At 53.9% G+C, this 17,800-nt stretch overlaps 1 protein-coding gene across 2 annotated transcripts in view; it reads left to right on the top strand.

Moving 5' to 3' along the window:
- STK24 (serine/threonine kinase 24) overlaps nucleotides 1–17,800 on the top strand; it is a 107,293-nt gene that overhangs the window by 81,933 nt on the left and 7,560 nt on the right. For both annotated transcript variants that reach the window (XM_013980632.2, XM_021065380.1), the window contains exons 4-9: nucleotides 6,169–6,277; nucleotides 6,542–6,699; nucleotides 12,614–12,799; nucleotides 14,659–14,804; nucleotides 16,488–16,617; nucleotides 17,503–17,571. In XM_013980632.2, coding sequence (XP_013836086.1) covers nucleotides 6,169–6,277; nucleotides 6,542–6,699; nucleotides 12,614–12,799; nucleotides 14,659–14,804; nucleotides 16,488–16,617; nucleotides 17,503–17,571 — 798 coding nt within the window. The remainder of the gene's footprint in view (nucleotides 1–6,168; nucleotides 6,278–6,541; nucleotides 6,700–12,613; nucleotides 12,800–14,658; nucleotides 14,805–16,487; nucleotides 16,618–17,502; nucleotides 17,572–17,800) is intronic.

Raw genomic sequence — 17,800 nt, 5'->3', positions numbered from 1 at the left:
AAGGACCAAACTATACCTTAGGGTAGGAATTTCCGCTTCTGCTGTATGACAGAAAATTACAGGTCTGTTTCTGAAAGCAGTCTTGCTATTTCACGGGAAACTGATGACTCCATTCCAAGCAGCCACGGAGGGTGTTGGCTGCCGTTGTCTGACCTGAGAATAGCTTCTTATATTCTCAGCCTGGTTTTACCTTTTGTGGCGCTGATCCCTTGTCATTATTTCATGTTTCAGGTGGCAACTTTGCTTCTAAAGTATGCACGGAACATTTTCATTTATAATTAACTAGATCTTTTAAAAATTAAAGTTTGATTTTGGGGTGAGAGATGGGCACAGCATCCCCTGGGAGCAGTGGCAGGCCAGGCAGGACCTCACACCTGTTTCCTGGATGTGCATGCAGAGGCCGGCCTGTGTGTTTATGGTGGAGCCGGGCCTCCGCCAGGACTGTGTCTCCCACCTTGCCTGGATGACTGTAGCGCCAGTGCTTAGCCCGCCCCCACCCCCACGTTAGAAGCTTGGGGTAGAATGGCCTCAAAGTGGGTTCTCATGGTAAAACATGGGTACATGTTGGCCTGTGACAAGATGCTCAGAAAGAACCAGCAAATGGAGTTCCCACTGTGGCGCAACAGAAAGGAATCTGACTAGTACCCGTGAGGACACGGGTTTGATCCCTGGCCTCACTCAGTGGGTTAAGGATCCAGCTTTGCCATGAGCTGTGGTGTAGGTTGCAGATGCGGCTTGGATCCAGAGTGCTGTGGCTGTGGTTGTAGGCCGGTGGCTACAGCTCCGATTCGACCCCTAGCCTGGGAACTTCCATATGCCATAGGGGTGGCCCTAAAAAGGCAAAAAAAGAAAAATAATAAAAAAATAAAAAAAAACAAAACCGGGAGTTCCCGTCGTGGCGCAGTGGTTAACGAATCCGACTAGGAACCATGAGGTTGCGGGTTCGGTCCCTGCCCTTGCTCAGTGGGTTAACGATCCGGCGTTGCCGTGAGCTGTGGTGTAGGTTGCAGACGCGGCTCGGATCCCGCGTTGCTGTGGCTCTGGCGTAGGCCGGTGGCTACAGCTCCGATTCAACCCCTAGCCTGGGAACCTCCATATGCCGCGGGAGCGGCCCAAGAGATAGCAACAACAACAACAAAAGACAAAAAAAAAAAAAAAACAAAAAAAAACAAAACGAAAACCCAGCAAATCATAAGCACTGCTTAAGTTATCTTTGAAATGGAATATATGCAGAACAGATTTCCAGAACTCTCTCACTTCGTCTAGCCCTTGCTGTCGCGTCCCCGCGCAGTGCTGCAGTGAAATGCAAGTAAGAGACCCTTTCCCTGTCTGTCCTGCAAAAGCGGGGCTTTCGGGTGGGCGCTGATGCCCGGTCGGGCCTGGTCTGTCATTTTAGCGTTAGAGGGTGGGTCCTGCTTGCTTGTCGGGGTGACGGGCTGCAGTTTGCGCTGCTCTCACAGAAAGAAGCCCGTGTTTTTTAGTGGTTACAGGCTATACAGAGTGTATTCCCTAAGAAAAAAATTACCCTTTGATGAAAAAGAGGTTCCTTTCTCAGAGTAACAATAACAATGAGTATTTTTATTGAAAAACCTCTAAGACTGTATGTGTCTTATGTGCCCAATTAAAAAAAACCACACAATATTATAAACCATAAAAATAATTGGTCAAAATAATATTCAAAAGGAATATTGAATATAATATCCAAGAAAAATTAATATGGTATAAGCAATTAAAACGGAGAAAACGGTAAAACAGCTGGATAGGTTGTATGACTTGCTTTGCTTCTTTTCCATAAATACACACACTACACAAAGAGGTTTTCATTTTTTTTACTTTTGGGAAATAGTACAGAAATGTAGAAAATCACCTCATTTTGTATAATTAGGTTTACTCTTATCTTAAGTGGATTTCGTTTGTGGCAGGTATAGAGTTATTTGGGGGATTCTTTGCCAGCATTGAGTCCTTCAGAGCAGCACTTCTGGTCTCTAAATGCTCGAGTTCCTTCATTCTTCATGCCACAGTCCTGTAAGGTATTTACTGGTGCCCTCCTTTGGGACTTAGGATTGAGGTCTGCGGCGCTTCAGGCGGCGTCGCGGCGGGAAGGGAGCCGGGAACTCCGCTTGCGAAACAGCCCCGCGCCGAGTCCCAGCCGAGGGCAGTGCCATCCACCTTCCATGTCGGGGGCTCTGGTGACAAGAACCAGGCATCCGTTTTTGAATGTCCCTCACTCATCTCATTTTAATCGAGGATATGGGAACAGGGGCTTGGGTGTCCCCGCTGGCAAATTAGAGCTGGGCTTGGACCTCGTCGTCACCAGCCGCAAAGCCTGTGCTGTGCGCTGCCCGCCTCTGACTTTCCCGTGTCTTCCTCCGTGTCTTACTGCCTTTCTGTTCTCCTGCCCGCAGACGCCAACGATGGGACGTGAGGACGGTTTTTTGAATGTTAAAGACTCTTAGGATTATTTAGAGTGGGTCCATTACATACTTATGAAAGATTTTAGGAGTTCCCTGGTGGCTCCGTGAGTTAAGGATCCAGCATTGTCATCGCTGTGACTTGGGTCACTGGTATGGTGCGGGTTTGATCCCTGGCCCAGGAACTTCAGCATGCGGCAGACTCGGCCAAAAGGGGGTGCAAAAAAGAGAAGGTTTTAAAAATCAGAGTATCAACCCTTTGTTACCAGGTAGCTGAATATGTGGACCTGGGGAATTTTTTTGAAAAATTCTACTTTGCTTTTATTTGCTGTCTCTCTCTGTTGAGAGGTGCATGCTGCTCGGGAGCCCCGTGCGGGGAAAGGTGACGGTGTGTGCGGGGAAAGGTGACAGAGTTTGGTTCACGTGGGGAGGGGGGGAGAGCACCAGGCTCTTTCCTCACTTTATTCTCTAGATTCCTCTTTTCTCGTCACGCGCTCAGGTGGCTGTAACACTGGGTGCAGTTTTGACGTCTTCACGCTGCATCGTAGTGATCCTGCCTTTTTACTTAGGCTGAGAGATAGTCGTTTAATTCCCTGCTTGATCCCTAATGACACCTTAGCCTGGTGTCAGGACAGGAAGATGGCATCTCCTTCCCTCGAGGCTACCTTTTGAGCAATGTCTGATAGTTAAAGTTTTAGGCTTTCTTTACATTCTGGGTCGGGGTGTGGGGCAGAGGCAGAATTGCCAGGTGCGATTTGGGGGAAATGGTGGTCGTTTTAGATGGAGGTGGGATGGCCTGGGTGGCGGGGCCCTCTCCCATGCCGCAACCACGGAGCCTCGTGAGGTGGCAGCACCGCAGAAAACTGCAGAGCTCACCCCCCCCCCCCCCCGCTGAACACTCAGACCTGGCCCTGGAGGGGGAGTGACGTGGCCACAGGGTGGTGGCGGCCGGCTGCAGGGGCCAGGTCAGGTGTGGGACTGTCCCGATCACTCCTCCTGGATCGCCGAGACACTGTCCCGAGGGCGGACGCCTGCGCTGCTGTCCTGTGTGTGTGCTCTCGGCGGCTGGCCAGAGATAGGCCTGTGTCCCCTGGAGGCACCCACGCCCCCACCCCCTTTCTGGTGCCACATCCTTTTTGACTTCAAAAAGGTACCCATGTAATTGATACCTTTACCTGCTGTTTGGAACAATAAGATATGGGAAGAATGGAGACACAATATAGGTTAGTATTTAAAAAGCATGCCTTGCAATATTACAAAGCCACAGTCATCAAGACAGTGTGGTATTGGTACCGTAACAGACACACAGACCCATGGAACAGAAAGAGAACCCAGAAATAAACCCAGACACCTGGGTCAATTAATCTTCGACAAAGGAGGCAAGCACATAAAATGGGAAAAAGACAGTCTTTTCAGCAAATCTTGCTGGGAAACCTGGACAGCTGCATGCATATCAATGAAACTAGAACGCACCCTCACACCATGCTCAAAAATAAACTCAAAATGGCTTAAAGACTTAAAATATAAGATGAGACACCATCAAACTCCTGGAAGAGAACATAGGCAAAACATTCTCTGACATCAACCTTACAAATGTTTTCTCAGGTCAGTCTCCCAAAGCAATAGAAATAAAAGCAAAAATAAACCAGTGGGACTTAATCAAACTGACAAGCTTTTGCACAGCAAAGGAAACCAAAAAGAAAACAAAAAGACAACTTTCAGAATGGGAGAAAATAGTTTCAAATGATGGCAACTGACAAGGGCTTAAGCTCTAAAACATACAAACAAATTATACAAGTCAACAGCAAAAAAGTTGACCCAACTGAAAAATGGGCAAAAGACCTGAATAGATATTTCTCCAAAGAAGATATATAGATGGCCAACAAACATGAGAAAATGCTCAACATCGCTGATTATAAGAGAAATGCAAATCAAAACTACCATGAGATACCACCTCACACCAGTCAGAATGGCCATCATTAATAAATCCACAAAGAACAAGTGCTGGAGGGGCTGTGGAGAAAAGGGAACCCTCCTCCACTGTCTGTGGGAATGTAAGCTGGTACAACCACTATGGTGAACAGTATGGAGGTGCCTTAGAAATCTATACATAGAACTACCACATGACCCAGCAATCCCACTCTTGGGCATATATCCGGACGAAACTTTCTTTGAAAAAGACACCTGCACCCTCATGTTCACTGCAGCTCTATTCACAATAGCCAAGACATGGAAACAACCCAAATGTCCATCCACAGATGACTAGATTAGGAAGATGTGGTGTATATATATATATACACAATGGAATACTACTCAGCCATAAAAAGAACAACATAATGGCATTTGCAGCAACATGGATGGAACTAGAGACTCTCATCCTGAGTGAAGTAAGTCAGAGAAAGACAAATACCACATTGTATCACTTATATCTGGAATCTAATATACAGCACAAATGAACCTTTCCACAGAAAAGAAAATCATGGACTTGGAGTATAGACTTGTGGTTGCTGAGGGGGAGGGCGGGGAGTGGGATGGTTGGGGTGCTTGGGGTTAACAGATGCAGACTTCTGCCTTTGGAATGGATTAGCAATGAGCTCCAGCCGTGTACCACTGGGAACTATGTCTGGTCACTTATGATGGAGCATGAGAATGGGAGAAAATAGAATGTGTACATGTATGTGTAACTGGGTCACCTTGCTGTACAGTAGGAAATTGACAAAACACTGCAAACCAACTATAATGGAAAAAAAAAAATCAGTATATTAAAAAAAAAATCTGGTTCTCGAAAACTAACACCTGTGTTCTAGGATGAGAGAGCCAGAAGCTAACGCGTCTCAGAAGCTCTTCCTCCTGAATCGAAACTCTTCCCTGGACCATTCGGGGCACTTTCAAAAAAAAAACAAAACAAAACAAACAAACAAAAAAACCCATGAAATTCTCATTTTAAGAAACTGTGGTAAAATACACACAAAACTTACCCTGCATGACCTTTAGTGTATTCACGGTGTGCATTCATCGCTCCCATCTAGGTCTAGAACTTTCCATCACCCAAAAGGAATCCAACTAGGAACCATGACGTTGTGGGTTCGATCCCTGGCCTTGCTCAGTGGGTTAAGGGATCCGGCATTGCCGTGAGCTGTGGTGTTAGGTCGCAGACCTGGCTTGGATCCCAAGTTGCTGTGGCTCTGGCGTAGGCTGGTGGCAATAGCTCTGATTAGACCCCTAGCCTGGGAACCTCCATATGCTGTGGGTGCAGCCTTAAAAAGCACCAAAAAAAAAAGAAAGAAAATTCAGATTTAAAAATTTCTGGTGCCGGGTAGCCTCAGAAAACAGCTCTTGGACTTTCTCCATTTAACCACCCGTTAGTTACCACGCTAGGGCGGAGCCCGGCTGCCCTGTGCCCTCCCCAGCAGATGCTGCAAGGGGCCCTGCTTCTGCTCTCCGGGCTAGCGGCCCCCCCCCCCACCCCGCCCCAGCTCTGCTCACAGACACATCGGGCTGACCACGGCCTGTCTCACCAGCCCGGCTTGGACGCTCAGTCGGCTTTGCTTCTTTCATCAAAGTCATTTTCTCTGGTTCTCTGGGGATTTTTTTTAGGGTCTTTTAAATAGATTTTAATTGTTTGGGCAAAATGTTTTGGAGTGCAAGAGCTTTCAGATTTTGATTATTGTTGTCCATTTAACATTGACTTTGTTCTATTCTCTCAGACTTTTCTTCTAATCATTTAAGTAACCTGAATCCTTTTTTTTCTTGTCAGTTAGAACCTGGCCCTTTAGATGAAACTCAGATTGCTACCATATTAAGAGAAATACTGAAAGGACTTGATTATTTGCATTCAGAGAAGAAAATCCACAGAGACATTAAAGGTAAAAGAACACAGCTTGTTTGTGTCCCTTTGAAATGCCGAAGGCGAAGGTGGGTGGGAATGGTCGTCTTACCTGCGCTGCTCTCTCAAGGGTTGTCGTCCTGAGGGCGGTCTGCGATTGCGAGGGGAGGGGGCGCCCCGCGGGGGTCTAACTGAAAGCAGTTCTTGTCCAGCAGTGGTGTCGCTGTGCACACGCTCCCCCCGTGCTGGAGATGGAACTTCCGGCACATGATGTCAGGGGGCGTCTTTGGCTTTATTTTTGCAGCTGCCAATGTCCTGCTGTCTGAACACGGGGAGGTGAAGCTGGCCGACTTTGGCGTGGCAGGCCAGCTGACCGACACCCAGATAAAGAGAAACACCTTCGTGGGCACCCCTTTCTGGATGGCGCCCGAAGTCATCAAGCAGTCAGCCTACGACTCAAAGGTGAGGACGAGAGTTCCCTTGTGGCTCAGTGGGTTAAGAACCTGACATAGTGTCTGTAAGAATGCAGGTTTGCTTCCTGGCCTCAACTCGGTGGGTTAAGCATCCGGCATTGCTGCAAGCTGTGGTGTAGATCGCAGATGCGGCTCGGATCCCGTGTTGCTATGGCTGTGGCACAGGCCGGCAGTTGCAGCTCTGATTCGACCCCTAACCCGGGAACTCCCATGGGCCACGGGTGTGTGTGTGGCTGTTAAAAAAAAGAAGAAGAAATGTGCGGTCAGGAGCCTCAGCTGGCTGGGTCTGGGAGTGGTCCTCTGGACTTGAACTTCAGGGCTTGTCCTGGTGGGGGAAGCCAGGGCCTTGTCGTAGGTCACGAGGGCAGTTCGTGGGCTACGGTTAGAAACAGGGTTCTTCTGTCTGCTGCCGTCTCCGGCACCCCTTTATGCAACCAGCCCCCCGTTCCAGTGTCTGAAGGAGGGACACGGAGGAGCAGCGGGTGGAGGCCGGGGGACGGGGTGGCCCGGCCGGTGGGGGTGTCCAGCAGAGGCATGTGGGGGCGCGGGGAGGCCAGGAGGAGGGGATGGGGCAGAGGGCCTCAGCAGGACCCTGGCCAGGCACAGGCAGGGTCCCTCGGGAGAGGCGGCGTCCACAGAACACCAGGCAGACCCTTCCTGTCGGCCAGTGTAGCGCCCAGTTGGGATCGTCATTCTCAGAGGCTCTGTGCCGACTTGAGGCCAAATCGTGATTCTTTTCCCAGCCTCTTCCTCCTGTCGTGTTGTACGCTCCCATTTCTCCTGTGTTCTTGCCTCCGTTGCCTGTCAGCGTTCTTAAGCTTTTTGGTATAAACTTGAAAAGCCCGCGAACCCGCCTCCCGCAGGCCGCTCTCGGCGCGGGACGGCGGGAGGATCCCCACGGCCCCAGAGAACAGGCTTCTCCAAACCAGGGCTTGTAAGCAAACCTCTGACTCGGTGTGCTGACAGCCGAGCATCATTTCTGCTCTCGAAGAGGAAATCTCCTTACCTGGCAGGTTCCCACCTTGTTAAATGTAGCATGCGGAGCACAGGTAGGTTTTCCTGGGCACCCGAGGTCGGCGTGTGAGCTGATGGCGCTGGTGGCCTGGCCCCCTCATGTTGAGGTGTGGGGACAGCAGCGTGTCTGGCCTGGGCCTGCCTTGCCCCGTGGGGTGGCTCTCCCCGTAGCTACTTCCAATTGTGGCAGCCACGGGCCCCTCCTTCCCTGGGGTTGTGTCATTTTAGGGTGTGACAGGGGCTCATGTGTTTGGTCCACTCTGTTTTAAGCTGAGGCCCATGTGTCTGAGTTCCGGCATCTGGATTTTGGCTGGGCTGTGACGGGACCCCAGGAGTCGTCCCTCATCTGATGGCAGCCGCACTGAGGCCGCTCCTCCATTCTGGTCACTTAGCTGATCCGCCACCGCCGCTGCAGCGCAGCACTCAGATGCTGGGTTTTCAGCGACACTCATCCCTTGCTCAGGAACGGTCCCCGAGGCCTCCCCAGCCCCGCTGGGGCCTCTCCGGGTGTCCGCCCAAGGCGGCCTCTGAGCAGCAGAGCCTCCTCTGCACCTTCCCCAGCTGTGGTCAGGACCACATGCGCTCCCGTGTGGCGGGTAACGGTGCCTCCTCTGCACCTTCCCCCGCTGTGGTCCGGACCACAGCGCTCCCGTGTGGCGGGTAACGGTGCGGCCTTCCTTTTAGGTCGATGGCAAGACGCGTCTCAAACGGGGCAGGGTGCAGCTCGGGTGGGCAGCTTGAGGAAACGCATCATGTTGCTTGTTCACCCTCAAGTCCATTACCTTGAACTCTGGCTCACGGCAAAAGCTAGTGATTCACTGGCTTGGGTCAGACACAGCAGCTCTTAGCCGGAGCTCACCTGGGAAACTGCGAAATTTGCTTCCCAGGTTTGTGGACACAGGAGGTGTGGGAAGCATGGAGAAGGCTGAGTCGGGAGGTTCGTCAGCGGCCGGGCCTGAGGGCTGCCGTGCCCCCAGCCTAGCAGCTCTCGTCGTGCGCACTGGCTGGTGGAGGGTGGGCGCTGCCCGTCTCCTGACTCACACACCTGCTCAGCTTCTCTCCTGTCCCCCGTGTTCTTTCCGGACGGTTCCCCCCGGTCTGTGTGTTACAGGTCAAGAGCTTGAGCCCTGGGCCCCTGGGGAGGCCGCGTGCTCCGCTCAGTTGCAGCTCCAGGAAGGTGGGCTGGGCCGAGGCTGGTGTGTTCCTCTCCCTGAACTAAGGGGATGTAGGCCTTGGTCTCGGTGATCAGCTGGACCCTGTGACACAGTCGCCTCTGGAACCGTGGGCCCCTTGTCAACTGTCCAGGCTGCTTGGTTCTGAGCGTGTTTGCATGTACAGGGCCGTCTCTGTTCCTGATCTGACACAGTGTCTCTAAGTCGTGCTGGCCACCTGCCTTGGGCACCTTCATCATCCTTATTATCTTTAAGGTGACCTGGCTTGGCTCCAGAAGTCCCCAGACTATGCAGACAGTGCCCCAGGTGAGAGCGCTTCCTGCCCCCGGGAAGCTGAGGCTCAGGGAGGGACCGGGCCAGTCTGAAGACTGCCGTCCTTGCTGCCTCTCTGTGTAAGGGCATCGGGATGCTCTGTTAGCCAGGGGCTTGGACGTGGGTGAGGACATGGTCTCTCTGCCTGTACCCAGCCACTCCTCCCAGCACCACGCTGAGTGATTGCAGCATGGGGCTGGGGGGCAACCCCCAGGTTCCCTGTGGGCGAGGAGAGGCGTTTGCGTCGGGGATGCTGATTGAGGAGGAGGAGGGCTCCTGTGGGGCCTCAGGGGCCTGTGATAGTTACTGTAACTCTAACTTTTCCCTTCTTTTGTTTGCCAAGTAGTATGTAGTCTTGAATCTGAAAAGTACTGGGAAAAGTGAGATGAAAAGAAAAATATCTGGAGACCTAGCCCCAAGCACACGCGGAGTTATTTTGGTGTCATGTCTGAAATGAGTGTTTGTGATCTGCGCATGGGGAAAATGGAAACAGGCGATGTGCTGGTGGAAAAAAATAAAGATGAGTGGAAATGTGGTGGGGTAAGCCCATCAGTTGTTGGAATTGGCACAGTTTGCCTGTCCACTGGCATGTGACTGGCCCTCTGTTCCAATGCCAGCTGACCTCCCCTGGTCCCCTCTTCAAGACCAGGAATTATCCACCTCCTGGCTGCGAGTAATGAGCCCTGGGCACAGGGTGGGGTGTGAGTGGAAAAGCGTCCAGTTGGGAAACCAGCCACAGGCCTTGTCCTAGCACGACAGGCTTTGTCCTAGCACAGGTGATGGTTGGGCTGTATGTTGCAACAGAGTGCTCTCAAGTGGTTTTTCTGCCTCTAATGCTTTTTATTAATATGTTCCAAATATTGCATTTAATTAAGTCAGCAGTTTCAGTTAAATCCATTTTGAGCTATGTTTTGACAAGTTTTAACTGTGTCTGGAATTCTCCGTGGTTTTCTTCCTCTTGTGGTACTTTCTGGAATGTTTTCTACACATGTCTCTTCTATGCCATCTACATTGTATATTGTCCACGGATTTGTAGCCAGCCGACATTTCCAACGCGGTATCACAGGATTTAGGGAGTGGTTGTGTGTCAGAAGTACCCCACCCCACCCCCTCACCCCCGAGTTGTCACTTGGGAGAATGTCCCACATAGGGGAAGATATCTTAGGTTCAGAGCACCTGCCTTTATAAATTGACTTAGGCTCGTTATCTAAAACCACCGTTTTCTCTTAAGAGCTAATTTCATGTCTTTCCCAAATGGTGGGAAAGCAGGTCTCTTTTTACACACTGACTTTAATTGCTTTGGGAAATGACTGCCCTTCCCTGCATAACTTATTTTAAAACCTGCTCTGAAGCCGGTCCTGTGTTGTTTGGATGCAGTGATAGGCAAATGCACGCGCACTGAGGCGCCTCTCCTGACGTTGTTTTTGAGTTCTTGATGCTTGAGGAAGTTAATGCCGTGGTGGCGGGATCATTGTTCTTGGGGTTGCTTTTGAACGTTACAGGCAGCATGTACCTCTTGCCTCCGTTCTGGCAGCTCACCCTTCCTCCTGGAACCTGTACCCTTCCTCGGGTCCTCCTGCCGCCGCCGCCGTGGGAATGGGTGCTCTGGCGCCCAGCTCCCTCCTCCCCAGGGGCGGACCTTGGAACACATTGAGTTTCTGCAGATTTTTCAAGTACTACACGTGTGAAGTGAAGCCAGGTCCAGGTCCAGGTTGCAGAGGGAAGGGAAGTGGCATTGCTCCTGAGTCCCGTTCTCTAGATGCTTCCTCCACTGCAATTGGGCACAGCGAGTTTAGGACCAGGCTTGCTGTCCATCATCCCCACCGACTGCCCGTGGGGAGGTCATGGCCAGGTCCCTGGGTGGTGGGAACAGGCAGGTGAGTCCTCTCCAGGTCATGACAGGTAGAAATCTGGTGCCACTGCGGTGACCTGGCCGGTACTTCCGCCTTTGTGTTTCCTGGTGGTGGAGCGGATGTGAGGTTCTGACCTCCTTGTCTGGAGTTGGGCTCTTTGCAGCGTGGTGACAGTAGCAGGTTGGTGGGCTGAGTGCACAGCTGGTGCCCCCATCCCATTCTGGACCTGCCTGGGCGTGGGGGCTCCTGTTTTCTTTGCAGCGCCTGTCGTCTTTGCTGGGGTGGTGTCGGCTGCAGAGAAATCCCGTCGAGCAGAGCTCCTCCAGGCGGCCTGCTCGTTTCGTTCCCATCACACGGTTGGCGTCCCTTCCTCCCCCGCCTGGAGCCAGTGTGGTCACAGCGCAGGCCGGGCAGGAGGGGGCCGGCAGCTCGGCACCGGCTACCCCCTTGATGCCCTCGTTCCTGCCTGCAGTGACCCTGGCCAAGCCTCTGGGTGTAACTGACCTGTCATTGGCCAGGACGTGAGGCTCTAGGAGAGTGTGTGGCAGACAGCAGGAAGGATCCAGATGAATCCAGAACTTGGGGTCCGTTCCTCCATTAGGTCAGTGCCACTGGGCAAACCGGGTATGGTCCATTTAGATGAGAAGAGCCTTAGACCACCTAACAGCCCATTGTAACATCTGGACCTTGTTTAGATCCTGATTCAGACAAACCAACCAGGGCAAGAGTTGTTTTGAACAGTTGGAAATTTAATTAGTACATGGTCTTGAGGGAGTGATACTAACTTCAGGTGTTGGAAGTTCCTGTGGTAGCTCACTGAGTCTGACTAGCATCCGTGAGGACACAGGTTCCATCCCTGGGTTAAGGGTCCGGCGTTGCCGTGAGCTGTGGTGTAGGTTGCAGACGAGGCTCGGATCCCGCGTTGCTGTGGCTGTGGTGTAGGCCGGCGGCTACAGCTCCAATTGGACCCCTAGCCTGGGAGCCTCCATATGCCACGGGTGAGGCCCTTAAAACACGTGTGCATGTTCGCTCCGCATCCCGGGCGCTGTGGGACGTCCCGCACAGCCGCCGGTTCACAGAGGAGCGAGCTGGCGCCCGGGAGCGGCGCTCGTGTCACAGGACTGGCTGTAGAGCTGGCCTTAACCCCAGAGAGCCGGGTGCCTGCTCCCGCTTCTGAGCCATGCCGGGTTCTGGGTATGGCTTGATGGGGTGGCCTGCAGGTGTGCCTCTGGCCCCCAACACGCCCTCTCTGCCCACCTCTGGTTACCTGTGCCCTTGACTTGGGAACTTGAGTGAGCGCGGAATGCCGCCCACCTCCGTCAGCCCAGGAAGGAGGAGGCGTCAGTCACGGTCAAGGCCGTCTTCCTTGTGGACGGCGATTGCTGTGTTGTGAAATTTTCTCCTGTGTGTCGCCTATTTCGAAGTTATACCAAGGGCTCATGCTTACAGTTTTCAGTTAAAAACAAGTGTCTTCGTCGAGAAGCACGTTGAGGTTTTCTCCCCTGGGGACGCTGTCCTGCTCCGTGTCGCTAACAGCACCCTGTCGTTGCAGGCGGACATCTGGTCGCTGGGCATAACGGCCATCGAGCTGGCCAAGGGGGAGCCGCCGCACTCGGAGCTGCACCCCATGAAGGTTTTGTTCCTCATCCCGAAGAACAACCCCCCGACGCTGGAGGGCACCTACAGCAAGCCCCTCAAGGAGTTTGTGGAGGCCTGTCTCAACAAGGAGCCCAGCTTCGTGAGTGTCCCCCGGCCAGGGCGGCTGCCTCCCGGGGCGCCTGCGGCGTCCAGATGCGTCGCGCTGACCTTGCTCCAGTCGCGGTCAGCAGCTCTCTCCCTCGTCTCACCGCTGTTTCTTTTTCGAAACGGCGATGATTGGTTTCTTTGAATGGCAAATCCATTTTTATTACTTTCTCTCTTAAGAATTAGAGGGCGACGTAGTGTCTTTCGGATGTTCTAGCGCCTCCTTCCTCACGGAGCCCGAAGCCTGCTCCCCTCGCTGCCTGCTCCCCTCGCTGCGCGTGTGGACGCCCGCGTTTTGAACCCTTGGCCTGCAAGGCCGGGCTATTGTTAGCTCTTTCAGCAACTGCAAAGTCTGGCCTCAAAAGTAATGGCTACGTATGTCTTTCAAGCGAGTGTTTTGAGTTTCTTCTTGGCCCGCATGAGGAGGGAGAAGAGGGGGCCCAGAAACGAGCCTACCGTGCCTCTCGCCCCGTCCTGCCTCCGGCGTTGCTCTCGCCTCCGGCGGGGCCGTGTGGCCGTGACGACTGCGTGCCTTCAGCCCGCTGTTCTCTCTGCGTTAGGATGTTTCTTTGAAAGTTATTTGTGCATTTTAGGGTCACATGTAACACCGCATGTTCTTGTTTTGTTTCTGAACTTGCCAGCAGGGTCACTGCAGGTTGGGCTGAAATTTCTCACCTCCCTTCTCCCCTCCCCCATCCAAAAAGCGGTGGTTGGTTTCACCAGAGCACCATGGCTTGCGAGTGGGATGGCAGTTTTGGTCACAGGATTAAGTGGGGATACAGCCGTGTCTCGGAACCTCCGGGGGAGGCAGAATCCACCTCTCAGTCAGGCCGCGTGGGGACTGTTCTTTGTGTTTGTGAGGCTGTGGACCTTGTCCCAGCCTCAGAGGAGTCTGTCTTCTCATCACCAATCCATCCCTGGCGTCGGCTTGCCTGCCCGGGACCCACGTCGCCACCCCCACCTTGGTCCCAGAGGCACTGAGAGGCTGGACATGGGGGTACGTGGGAGAGTCTTGGAGTGTCACACTCACTCGGTCAGGGAATGAGAAATGCCCAAAGGGGCCGGGTTTGTTCCAGCTTGAGCTGGAGGCGCATGCCTGGCCCTTTGTAACTCAGAGCAGGTGGGGCCGCGGTCTAACCTGGGTGGTGTGTGTGTCCCTGCTGTCTGCCTGGTTTTCTGGGGCCACATACACCCTGAGGTGGGTTTGCCATCCTCAGGACAAGGCAGTCGGCTGAGCATCTGTGTGGCTGTGGCCGTGCTGAGCCCAGGGCCTGGGACTCCTCGCCCCAATCACACGGCGAGAGGCACCTGGGGGCGCCGGCGTTTAAATTAGGAGAGCTGAGGACCTGGCCACTCTCTCAGCATCCAGGAAAAGGGCATCTCCTGGCTCCTTTCTTCTGGATGAAGTGAAATGAGCATTTATCTTACTATTTTGGGGGGTGGAGTCAGAGACTCAAGTCCAAAGTTGACAGGGTGACAGGGAACACGTTTCCCTCTTGCCAGCATTGGTGTTGATGATTGAACGAGCTCTGAAACGCTCTGTGACGTTTTCTGCGGAAGCGCCCTCTTCCCCCGAAAGAGGCATTTGCCTGGAACACGTTCTCTTGCTGTCGCTGGAAGGTTACCTCCCGGCTGAGCCACCAGAGGCCTCACTCAACCAATGCCGGCACCGGATCCTGCCCGCAGGTGCCAGGCCACGTTCTTGCAGTCTTAGAATTCAAGGACAAAACGCAGATGTAGGTCTGTCTTTGCACAGAAGCATGGTCGTCGGCAACTTTTTAGGGTAGAATCGAGTTGAATGTAGAGAACGTGATCTCATGATGTTCTTGTTTCGCCCGGTGGTGGGTTTTCCAGAGACCTACCGCTAAGGAGCTACTGAAGCACAAGTTCATTATCCGCAACGCAAAGAAGACATCCTACTTGACCGAGCTCATCGACAGGTACAAGAGGTGGAAGGCCGAGCAGAGCCACGAAGACTCCAGCTCCGAAGACTCCGACACGTGAGTCTGCTCAGCTTGAGCCCAGGGTGTCACCGTGTCCCCGAGCCAGGCCACACCTGCCCCGGCCTCTCGGGCCTCCTGTCTGGTTTGGGGTGGGTTCGGGTTTCTTTCTCTTCCTTCTGTCTTTTTAGAAGACGGTCCTGGCTGATGGTGCGTCTCGTGTCAGGATGGGGCTGTATTTGGGTGTTTTTGAGCCTTTTTTTGTGGCCAGTGGGGTTTCTCTGAGTAAAGTCTGTGATAGAGCTGTGTGTAATGAACTCGACTTGGTTTCTTATTCCTTTATCCCTCCAGCTCTTAAAATACTGATCAGATGGAATTGCTTTATGTTTTAAAAAGACAGAGATGAGTGTTTGTGTGATTCTGGGTTGTGCGTGGTGTATGCCTGACAGTGTAAAGGCCCTGTACCAGGAATGGCTCTACACTGGCCTCCTCCGCTAGGAAATTCCTGATCTGAAAGGCGCCTTAGGTCAGCCTGCAGGGAGGGGGTGCTGGGCCGGCTGCTCTGACGTGAGAAAAGAGGCAGCATGAGAGCGGCGTCAAGAGGGGCTCATCCTTGGCACCTTGTCTGTGCCCCTTCACCCCTCGGCCAGAAGTGCAGGTGGACGCATGGCCCAGGTCCACGTTCCAGGCCCATGGGGTGAGACCTAGAGTGTTGTTCAGGGTCGCAGGCAATTCCATCGTGAAGTCAGCAGTGAGAGCCACTGGCTGGGCCGCTGTCGTTGAGGTCAGGACATTGAGTGCTGGGGTAGTGGCGAGGGGGACGGATGGGGACGAGGCGTCCAGGCCTTACCGTGGCTCTCGGTAAAGGAGCTGGAGGCCATCCCGGCTTCCGTCGCGGGTGCCCTGACGTGATAACACTGGAGAAGATGCTGGTCCGGGGGAGCCAGGGTACCGGAAGCTGAGTGGGGACACATTTGGACATCCAAGAGGATGTGTTCAGTTTCGGGCAGCAGCAAGGTCTGGCGTTGAGGCCAGCTGCCCCAGCACGTGGCCCGCCTTAGGGTCGCGGCTCTGTGGGTGGTCTCTGGACGCCCGAGAGCACGTCTGCCGGGTGAGAAGGGCCAGGGGCCTGGGACCAGCTCCGGGGGAAACACCAGCATGAGAGGTGGCCGTGGGACTGGACGGGCGGATCTGGGTGCAGTGCCAGCCCAGGAGTCTGGAGACTCTGGAGGGGGTGAGCAGGGGGTCCTCGCTGCTGAGCGTTCAAGCTGGACGAGGACTGACCAGTGGTTCCTTGCCTGGTGGAGGCCTTGGCTGTGGCGGTTGTGGGGGTGGGGTGGTTTTGGAGTGAGTGGCAGGTGAGAAACGGAGGCGAGGCCTGCAGGCCCTGTGGCTGCGGGCAGGCAGGTGCGCTGGGTGCGAGTGGATGTGCTGCTGGGAAGGAGCCCAAGGGGAGGGGTTCAAGTCCGGGAAGGGCAGCCGGAGCAGAGGGGGCGGTTCTGGAGAAGGGGCGGGAGGCCTGGTGCGGGAGGGGACAGCAGCCGCACTTGGAGGTGGCCTGTCCTCTGTGAAGCAGGAGGCCCGGGAGGGGCTGGTGGGGCTGGAGGGGCGTGGAGAGGCTGGAAGCAGGTTTGCAGTGCGGGGTGGAGACAGGCACGCCCGGTGGCTGGGTGGCCTTGGGTGGAAGTCCCCATCCTCGTCCCGTCCCCTGTCCAGGGGACTCACTGGGATTTCTGTGTTCAGGGAAACGGACACAGATGGCCAGGCATCCGGAGGCAGTGACTCTGGGGACTGGATCTTCACAATCCGGGAGAAAGATCCGAAGAGTCTTGAGAATGGAGCTCTTCAGCCGTCGGATTTAGAAAGAAATAAGGTACGTTTACGGTACTTGTGACTGACGCTTGTCAGCAGTCAGCAGGGTTTTGGAGTCGCTTGTGTAAAGCCCGCTGTTTTCATGGGCTTGTGGTCCCTCACGGCGGCCTGTTGCGGAATTTTGCTGTCAGGGAATTGACAGATCAAGAGATTATGTTGTGTCTGACTCCCCAGCGCATCAGACCTGAGAGCATGGACTCTGGTCTGTTCTGCGGTGCTGCTGTTTCTGCTCTCGTAGCCCGGCTGTCACGTCAGCATTTCCTGACGCTCGACCTGCAGGGGGAGCGGGGGAGGCGGGCTTCCTGTTCGCAGACACTTTCTGGCTCCTTGACGGGACTGTGTTTTACATGTTGGTTGCTCAGAAGGTACCGTAATTGTGGGATTGACTTTTGCTTAAGGCATCACATGAATATGTAGCTTTTGGTACTTCTCGAAACCATAATTTTAGTGAACTAGTTCTGTACCTATTGAAGTTTATGAAAAGCTGCGTTTTTAGGATCTCTTTGAAGCATAGAGAGCAGTGCGGGCCCGTGGCTATTCCCCGGTGATCCTCTAAGTGCTGCTTTGAGGGGCAGGTGGGAGTCATTATTTGTTCAGGGAGAGGCTGGGAAAGGGAAATGAGACTCAGTGCTGTGACAGCACTGGCCCCAGCCCGCTCCGGGTGACGGCCACTCCTGGGCCTTGACTGCATGCGCGGCGCGGCGGGGCGGTCCGGCCGGGCCTGCATCTACGCGGGGTGCCGCGGCCTGCCTCAGTGCCTGGCCACGGGGAGCAGTGGACACAGCAGGACAGCCCTATGCAGAAACGGCCGAAGATGCGTGTCTGAAGCGCACTGGGTTGTTGCGATGGGAGCCTTAACTGTTCTCTATGCCTTTTCTTCCCCAAGATGAAAGACATCCCAAAGAGGCCTTTCTCTCAGTGTTTATCCACAATTATTTCTCCGCTGTTTGCAGAGGTAAGATACTGACGTGGCTTGGGTGTTGGTGCAGGGGTGGGGGGGGGGGAGCAGGCGTTCTGTCCGTGGCAGTGTTGCCCATGGAATTTCAGGGGTTAGCCCGGCCGGTGGAGAGGTGCACGGTTGCTCCTGTGAGGCCAGCTGGGGTCAGGCAGTGCCTTCAGAGATGCCTCCTTCTGTCTGGCCCCTCCTGGGAAATGCCTCTGTGTCACCACCTGGAGTGGACACA

Source organism: Sus scrofa, chromosome 11 (genome assembly GCF_000003025.6).
Source record: "Sus scrofa isolate TJ Tabasco breed Duroc chromosome 11, Sscrofa11.1, whole genome shotgun sequence".
Lineage (NCBI taxonomy): Eukaryota > Metazoa > Chordata > Mammalia > Artiodactyla > Suidae > Sus > Sus scrofa.
Note: the sequence above shows the minus strand (reverse complement) of the source record. Positions and strands in the feature narration are given on the sequence as shown.